The sequence below is a fragment of the Phascolarctos cinereus genome, unplaced genomic scaffold (assembly GCF_003287225.1).
Source record: "Phascolarctos cinereus isolate Bilbo 61053 unplaced genomic scaffold, phaCin_HiC Scaffold_2;HRSCAF=192, whole genome shotgun sequence".
Lineage (NCBI taxonomy): Eukaryota > Metazoa > Chordata > Mammalia > Diprotodontia > Phascolarctidae > Phascolarctos > Phascolarctos cinereus.
The window spans coordinates 265316466-265325716 of NW_027555625.1; the positions used below are offsets into that span (position 1 = coordinate 265316466).

The following is a 9251-nucleotide window of genomic DNA, read 5'->3' on the forward strand; positions in this document are numbered from 1 at the left end:
TGCTGTCATGAATTAATAATAGAATTTTGATTAGTGACCAGTACATTTATTTCTATTCTTTGATACTTGGAGGACTCTGTGATTTTATTGATGTACCTACTTCCAGTGTTGCTGATTGTGACCACCTGTGTTTTCCCTTGCTTTGCAACTCTCATCCATAAATCCTCCAGAATGGGTCCATCTAAAGTGTTGACAGCCTTCCTTTAGAAATGAACATTTCATGGAAACCAATGGACTATGTGGGCTATAGAATGGCTCTCACGCTCTCTCTCTCTCTCTCTCTCTCTCTCTCTCTCTCTCTCTCTCTCTCTCTCTCTCTCTTTCTCCCCCTCACTCCCTCTTTCTTTGTCTCCCTCTGTCTCTGTCTCTCTTCCCACACACACACGATGACTGGCCTATTTCCTTTATTATTCATAATTATTTTTGACCATAGCCTTTTTCCTTCATAATCCTTCATTAATTATATGTTGTTGTCTGTCCATTGTTCTTTGGATGACCTGTAATTTTAATTCTTCAGAGAGTTTGCTCATTCCATGACTCACAGTCATATAGCACCCCCAGGAAAATATTTATTCATAAAATGAGGCTCTCTCTTACTCAAATTACCTCTTTTTTGACCTAAGCCTACCACACAACCCTGGGCATCATGGGAGAGAGAACTGAGTATAGCAGGGGTCCAACAGATTTGACGTCAAAACCAGCAGGTTTATCAGCAGTGACAAAAGATTGGGAACTCCTAACCTAGACATTTTGTCTTCTTTCAGTTGGAACTAGGAGGTAGAAGGTTCCTCACTGAAGCTAGAGAGGGGAAGATTCTTGCTGTCTTCTCTTCCCATTAAAATGCACACATTAAAGCATGGGGCTTAGAGTTCTAGAAAGAGAGGCAGCAGGGAGAGATTGAAAGAGATGTAAACCTCACTGATGAAATGTCACTTGCTGCTGATAACTCATAAGGTGTTTAATTAAATGCCCTCTTAATCAAGAGCTAATCAAACCAGCAGGAAAGCTGTATGTGGGGGGTAGTTATGTGTGCATGTGCGTATGCGGGTGTGTGTGCTCACGCATGCAGTCTCTGAAGTCAGCCCTACACTAAGGTGAAGCACGCTAAAAGAAGGAAGGGAGGGAAAGATGGAATCAACAAAGTAGATGAATTTTAGAGCTAGAAGAGTCTTTAAAATGGGATATTAGAGCTTGAAAGAGCTTTAAATCAGAGAACATCAGAGCCATCTAGGACTATAGAATGTAGAATATCAGAGCCAAAGGGGACCTTAGGACATAGAAGGGACATTAGATTGTCTGCTATTCTGGAGAAATTGGGAGAGGAATTTAGGGTATTACAAGATCATAGCAACTGTGGGCAATTGTAGGTATTCCCTTCTGCTGTCACTATCTTAATACTGGTAAATTTGGAGAATAACTCCTAACCATGTGTCTACCTAAGAATATTCTCTGTTATGATTTTGTTCCACGGGAACAGGGGGAAGAAAGAAGTTTTTAGCTCCACCTATATTATTAATGATGGCATCTGTATTAACCTGGGGGAGTCACTTCCTCTCTCCAGGCTTCAGTTTTCCCATCTGTAAAGTGGGGATGGAATAAGGAAAGGGATTTGAGTAGGGGACTTCTAAAGCTCCTTCTGGCTCTGCTATTCTGTGTCCTAAGATCCTTTTTAATTCTGATATTCTACATTCTAAGGTCCTTGATAGCATCGATAATCCATGGTTTACAATTCCTTCCAGCTCTAACATTCCATTTTGATGTCTCTTCCATCTCTAATATTCTGTGTTTTAAGGTCCTTTCTAGCTCTAGTAGTCTAGAGTCTAAGGTCCCATCAGATCTAACAGTATAGGGTCCAAGGTCATTTTTGGCATGATCATTTTATAATCCTATAGAGCCATTCTAAACTAGTTCAATAATCCACAAGAATTTTTGGTAAGGTTTTGATTTTGGTATTGGCACGGACTTGTGGTTTCCGAGGAGTAAGGAACTCTCTCCATCAATGCGAGAGGCAGTTCACCTGTAACTTTCAGTCACAGGGAGGTACCTCAGGCATTGAGAGGTTAGTTAGTTGACTTGCCCCTGGCCAGAGGTGCGTGTGCCTCAGCGGGAAAGCTTGAACCTTGAACCAGGTCTTCCTGACTCCAAGACCAGTGTTCTATCCATGCTACTCTCTTTCATGAGTGCTATTTAATAAAAATCTTTGAGGAAGGGAGGAAACTGAAGTGGGGAGGGCTGAGAGATCGCTTTCTTCTCCCAGGCAATATGTCCATTAGAATAGATATACACAGGAAGAAGGGGGCAGCTAAGTAGTGTAGTGGATAGAGTTCTGGGCCTTGGGTCAGGAAAACTCATCTTCTTGAGTTCAAATCTGGCCTCAGACACTTACTAGCTGTGTGACCCTGGGTAAGTCACTGAACCCTGTTTGCCTCAGTTTCGTCATCTTTAAAATAAGCTGGAGAAGGAAAGGGCAAACCACACCAGTATCTTTGCCAAGAAAACCTCAAATGGGGTCACAAAGAATTAGACACAACTGAAAAACAACTGAATAAAATTCATTGCTTTTTGTTTGTCCTTCATATTCTAAGAGGTCCAAAATGGCATCATGATATTGGGGTCGAGGTAACCTATGTTTGATTATGGCTGATCAGGCCAATACAAGTTCAGAAGGCTCTATCTACCACAGGTCAGGCACAAATAATCCATTTGAACTTTTGTGCTACTGTGATTCTGAATTGCTCATAGAGCACAGTGCCTTCTTTAATGGGGGCATGCCATGTTGGGTCATCCTGTGTCAGCATCTCCCATGTTTCACAATCAACACTAAAGTTCTTTACAGAGACCTTGAGAGCGTCCTTGCATCGCTTCTTCTGATCTCTATGTGAGTGCTTGCTTTGTGTGAGTTCTCCATAAAATAGTCTTTTAGGTAAATGTATGTTTGGTATTCAGACTACGTGGCCAGCCCATCAGAGTTGTGCTCTCTGTGGTAGAGTTTGAATGCTTGGCAGTTCAGCTTGAGAAAGGATCTCAGTGTCCGGTACCTTATCCTGTCAGGTGATCTTCAGAATCTTCCTAAGGCAATTCAATAGAAGCTGTTCGGTTTCCTGGCATGGCGCTGGTAGAGTGTCCAGGTCTCACAGGCACACAACGAGTTCAGCACAATGGCTCTGTAGACCTACAGTTAACTGAACAACAACAAAGAGGAAGAAGGAAGTAGTATAAGTGCTAAAGGAGTGGTTATAATACACATTTCCATTTGAGAGCACTGTTCTGCTTTCTGGAGCTATAAAACTTATTTGGATTGCTCCTTAGTTCCCATGATGTGCTAAACCCCTCACAGATCCCCATCTCTTTCCCTCATTTGTCTCCCTTGCTCTTAGGGCTCAAGAGGATTCATGCTCTGACCATGCAGGCCACCTATGAGCTACACATAGACTTGGAGGACTTTGATAATGGCACAGCTTATGCCCACTATGGAAACTTTGCTGTGGGATTGTTCTCTGTAGACCCAGAGGAAGATGGCTACCCAATCACCATTGCTGATTACTCTGGCACCGCAGGTATGGTTTAGGGGATGGGCTAGCTCAGCAGGGTCCAGTTTGGATAATGGTGGAGCAAGGAACATCAGAATCATCCAGTGGTGGGTTGAGGAGGGTATCCAGGCAGATATAGATGTGTTAGGCCTTGTCAGGTTTCAGCAGTGTTAGTTGGCATTGCATGGCCTAAAGGTATGTGCAATGCAAAGTGCGAGTGTTGTGTATCCAGAACCAAGGCTGCAGTGAAGTTGTGAGATGCAACAATGGCAAGCGCTGCCAGAAACACCTCGGATTCATTAAACGTTTGATTTTGAATTAATTTTTGGTCATTGTACGTTTAGAAACCTTTTACTGTTGCCAAATTTCTCGTGACCCACAGTTTAAGAAGTGCTGTCTAGACCATTGTCCCGATCCCCTGGATTACTTCTATCCTTCTTCCCCTTTCCTGGGGATGAAGCCTTCCAGTCCCACCCCCCTCCACATACATACGCACTACACACACACATACATTCTCTCTCTCTCTCTCTCTCTGGCTCTGGCTCTCTCCCCCTCCTCTATCTCTCTGTCTCTCCCTCTTTTTGTCTGTGTGTGTGTGTGTGTGTGTGTGTGTGTGTGTGTGTGTGTGTGTATCTCTGTCTGTCTGTCTCTCTCTGTCTCTCTATCTCTGTCTCCCCCCTCTCCCTCTCTCTCTCTCTGTCTCTCTCTCCTCTCTTTTCTCTCTCTCCCTCTTCTCTCTTCTCTCTCTGTGTCCCTGTCTCTCTCTCCCTCTTCCTCCCTCTCCATCCCTCTCTCTATATCTTTTTTTCTCTCTCCCTCCTCTCTCCCTCCCCCTTCCTCTGTCTCTCTCCCTCTCTTTCTCTCTCTCTTCCTCTCCCTCCCTCTCTTTCTCTCTCTTTTTTCTCTCTCCTTCCCTCTCTCTCTCTCCCTCCCCCCTCCTCTCTCTCTCTCTCTCTCTCTCTCTCTCTCTCTCTCTCTCTCTCTCTCTCTCTCTCTCTCTCTCTCTCTCTCTCTCTCTCTCCCTCTCTGTCCCCCAAGGTTTCTTTAGTTCTGATGATGACCTATAGGACTAAAGCTTGTCCAATGAGCTATTTTAGAGCTGGATAACATGAAGCAGGAAACAAATCCATCAGGCCAGTTCAGAGGTGGCCATGGATGGACGGGCCAAGACTGGATCTCAATGTCACATCCGGCCACTCTCCTGAGTGCAAATAGTCATTAAGACTATTGGTGGATCCAGGCTGTTCAAGGTGAGAATTCTGGGGACTGTCTTGACAGGGACTTACCTGGTATAGGGTACAGGGAATAGGGGTTAGGAAGGCAATGGAAGGCTTTATCCAGAAGAGCCTTGGGTGGAAAGAACACTACCTTAGGAGTCAGTAAATGTGGTCCTCATCTGAGGAAGCCAAACCAGTGGTCATTTCAGATGTCCCCTCCTATAGAAGCCCCTCTTGGTCATCCTGGGTCATCCTAGTGTTCTCAGCTCCTCAGATGATCTCACCCATCCTTATGGCACAGGATACACATGTTGTATCATAGTGCAGGGCCCGTTTTTCTTCTTTGTCTTGGAATTCCCTAGTGCTAACAGAGTGCCTTGCGTATAGGACATAATAAATATGAACTGAATTGAGTTTAAGAAAAGAGGTAACCACCAGTATGCAGAGCACTGTATAACATTTGGGAAGAAATGCAGTTTCTTAGAAAAGATGAGGTCATTTAAGTCTAGGTCTCTGGTTGCCTCTTCTGCTTTATTTCTTTGCCTGATGGCAGGTGACTGAACTACGATCCTGGGATGGTTATGTCCAGGCTTGGCGATAGTTGGAGGGGAAGGAGAGCTAGGGTGCTCAGCTGGTGCCTCTGGAATCCACTGCACCACTTCCTCCAGGACAGGATAAGCCCAACCCCTGGCTCCGCTTGCCAGAAGACACACACCTGGAGGAAATTGTTTGGAAAGTGTGGGACCAAGCTGAAATGTGAAATATTGACTTAGCTATCCCACAAACTGATTCACGCTACGCTTGTTTGGTCTCCAATTCCTGGGACAGTATAACTAAAGTGATAAATTATTATTGCTGATTCTTTAAGGTTTTCTGTCCATGAATACTTGGGAATCTTATGTGTTTAGCATTTCATGTGTGTGCTTATGTATAGAGAAAATACAGCTGTTCTATACCTGAAAAGAAAAAAGCAAATTAAATTTAAAACAAAGTCCCTGCCCTAATGGAGTTTACAATTTAGTAAATGAAATGCTTCCTTCCTTCCGTGGCCCTCAGTTTCCTTCTCAGTCAGGTTGGAGGAGGGGGTTGGATGAGATGAAGACTAAGATTCCTTTCCAGCTCTGACATTCTGTGCTTTATGTGCCAGTGCCTGCTCTGCCCCGGCCCATCGCGCCACTGCAGGAAGCACAGGAGATTTGGGGTGGGGATTGGAACACAGGCCTTGTGGCTGCGGGCCCATGGGCAAATCAAAGGTCACAAATTTAGCGTCCTTAGTCCAACTCTGTTCATTATGCTCAGAAAGGTTGTCACTTGCCTAAGGTCATCAAGATAATAAATATTGGAGGGAGGATCTGAACCCACATCTTCCTGACTCCAGGTCAAGTACTCTATTCACTACCTCTTGAACTGAAGTTTCTTCCACCATAAAATACAGATAATAATACTTGTATTCTTCCATTCCATAGAATTTCTGTAAGAAAATAGCTTAGAAAACCTTGAATCACCAGAGCAACGTGAGCTATTACTTTTGTCTGTGTTTTATTTGCGTGTATGTGTGTGTGTGTTGGGATACAGGTGATTCCTTCCTGAAACACAATGGTATGAAGTTTACCACCAAGGACCAAGATAATGACCACTCAGAGAATAACTGTGCTGCTTTCTACCATGGGGCCTGGTGGTATCGCAATTGCCACACCTCCAACCTCAATGGTCAGTACCTCAGGGGTCACCACTCCTCCTACGCAGATGGCATCGAATGGTCCTCCTGGACGGGATGGCAGTATTCGCTCAAATTCACTGAGATGAAGATCCGACCAGTCAGAGAGGAAAATTAGACTGGGACCTACATTCCCCCCCCACCCCCATCCTCCCTCACCTCTCTCTTCTCCCACTCTGCCCTCCGTTCTCTCCCCAAACTCTCATGTTGTTTTGTCCATGAGTCGGGGTGAACCGTCCTCCCGCCAGTGATGATATCACAGTGGTCCCTGCAGGCAAAGAGTTGAGAAAAGCCAGAGACAAAGACTCTTCCCCAGGTTCAGAGATGGAAAACTTTCCTCCGTATCAGCTGGTGGGAGGTAAATTTTGGAGGTGGAAAAAAATAACGTATATCAGGGTGCTTATATATATACATACACACATATATTCACACACTGATAGCTATATCTAGGTGTAGACTTAAGTATGAAGATGACTTTAAGATCCATATTTTATACCTGCCCTAGATTTTTATTCATCCAATAGGTATTCTTGCCAGGTCTGGATCTAATTGGACCTGTCAAAATTCTGTCTCCCTGTGTCAAATAGAAGCAGTGGTAATAACAGTTTCCATCAGAGTTGGGGGTACAAAAAGAAGAGAAGAGAAGATTCGGGGGGTAGTGACGAAGAATGGGCATCTCAGATGATCTTCAGAGGAAAAAAGTCTTAAGGGACGTATCAAGGGAAACATGATGTAAGGAGCATGGATTTTTTTTTCACTGGTTCTCCTCCCTTGGGAACGGGAGATGGGTGACCTGAATCCAGCCAGGCTAACCCTCAGTCTCAGCATTCAGCCCTTCCTAAAGTTCTCCTCCTCATCTGATCTCTGATTTGTCGGTGGTGAATAGAGGTTGACCCTGGCCTTTATATAAAAGCAGTGTTCCTGGGGCCATGAGATTGGCCCAGGCTGGCCCAGAGGTGGTGGAGGGGCTCCCAAGCACCTAGCCAGCTGTGATGGGCACAGCTCAAAAAGCATGGTGGATTACACTGAGACCATGCTGGCACAAGATGGTGAGGGACTGGGGAAAGAGGCAGTGGTTAACTTTTGTGCCTCCCAGAAAGGATCTTTTGCTCTGTACTCTGAGAGCAGCCTAAACTTCCAAACCTTTACCTTCAGGTATCATGCAAGTCTCTATCCCCCAAACCCCACCCCAGCCTTTTCTGCAATTAGGATTCCCAGGCTGGACCTCTTCTCAACATTGTAGCCAGGGGTGGGAAACCTGCAGCCTCAAGGCCACATGTGGCCTATGTCCTCGGGTGTGGCCTTTTGACTGAGTCCAAGTTTTAGAGAACAAATGCTTTTATTAAGGGGATTTGCTCTGTGAAGTTTGGATTCAGTCAAAGGGCCACCCTTGAGGACCTAGAGGGCCACATGTGGCCTCGAGGCCGCAGGTTCCCCACCTGTGTCTAGCCCAAACCCTTCTGAGTGCAATGCAATTCACCTCCCTAGCCCCACTGTTGCTTCCCTGATGGTTCTTCCAACCCAAGGTCTTGTAGCTGAGAACAGGCTGTATCCAGGAGCTATACAGTGACCTGGTAGCTCCTTTCCCTTCTTCCCTGTGCGGGAACTTGCCAGCTCCCAGACTGACCTCCAGGGCAAGGCATTCCCTGAGCCAAAGAGGCTGGGAGACTCTGGGCTTTTATGGGCAGGGGAGAGGCAGGACTGGGCCAGGCTGGACCATGACTGTAGCCTGTGCCTGGCCTTCTAGGACTATAGAAAGAGACGCTCATTCAGTCTCAGAGCACAGAACCTTGTTTCCTTTGGAGAGGACTGGTCCTCAGAGAGCCCCTACCTCATTCTGCCCCTGTACCTCTCCCACTTGGGCCACCTATTTGGCCCAAATCTGGTACCGGGGCTTTCTGCATTGGTCACAGAGCAACTCTGTCCTTGAGAATGTTAACCCAACAGGCAGAGAGATAGGGAATGGAGGATGTGAGGTGAGGTGGAGTGGGGTTGGGAGAGAGATGTGGAAAAGCTGCTTATATTGCCCCAAAAAGCATGTGGCAAAAGCAGATTGAGCTGAGTATTTTCATGCCTGCTGCTATATCCCCAGACCCTGCAGTAAAAGACTCCCTATTCTCTGCAAGTTCTTTTTCTTCTGTGCCAAGGAGGTGGTTATCAGCACAAGCTGTTTGGGGCCAAGCCCAGATGTTCCAGCATAGGCTGCGTGCCCATCTCTTCCTTCCCACTTGCTGGTGGAGAGGCTCAGCCTCGGGGCCAGGAGACGTTTGTATCTGCCCTCCTGTTTGACCTGGGCATTGCTGGAGCGGGCATGGCTCTCCTGAGGAAGGTGCCCTCGTTCAGGGGCTCCACAGGAGGCTCCGTGCCTCCTTTCCTCTCGCCTCCGATCCCCTGTGGGCTCTGCCATGATGGACCAGGCTCCCAGTTCATGGAGAGAGCTGCATGGTCCCCATAGCCTTGTGTTCCTCATTTAAAAAGCAAGGAGAGGAGGCAGCCCCAACCCAACCCTTCTTGCTGTGATTGCAGACTGTGGGTCCAGGTTGACAGAAATTCCCTCAGTCAGGAACTTCCCTCCGGCATCCTAACCCTCATTAGCAGGCAGAAGTAGTCATGGTTCAGTTGTCAGGGATGGTGGTTTTTTTTCCCTCTGCTTCTTTTGAAGTCACCTTCCCTGGAAATGAAGCGAGGCCCTGCTCACAGGGATTAGCACCACTGGGCCTCTGAAAGCAAGGGGAAGAAGGCCTTTATTATTCATATGATTTAGGATTTATAGCTGCAAGGGACCTC

General features: G+C 46.3%; 1 protein-coding gene across 1 annotated transcript in view; it reads left to right on the forward strand.

Annotated features, from left to right (window-relative positions):
- Positions 1-7337, forward strand: part of FIBCD1 (fibrinogen C domain containing 1) — a 42916-nt gene extending 35579 nt beyond the window's left edge. The window contains exons 5-6 of the mRNA XM_020973565.2: positions 3378-3557; positions 6323-7337. Of these exons, the coding sequence (XP_020829224.2) occupies positions 3378-3557; positions 6323-6582 (440 nt within the window). The 3' untranslated portion in view covers positions 6583-7337. The remainder of the gene's footprint in view (positions 1-3377; positions 3558-6322) is intronic.
- The last annotated feature ends 1914 nt before the right edge of the window (positions 7338-9251 follow it).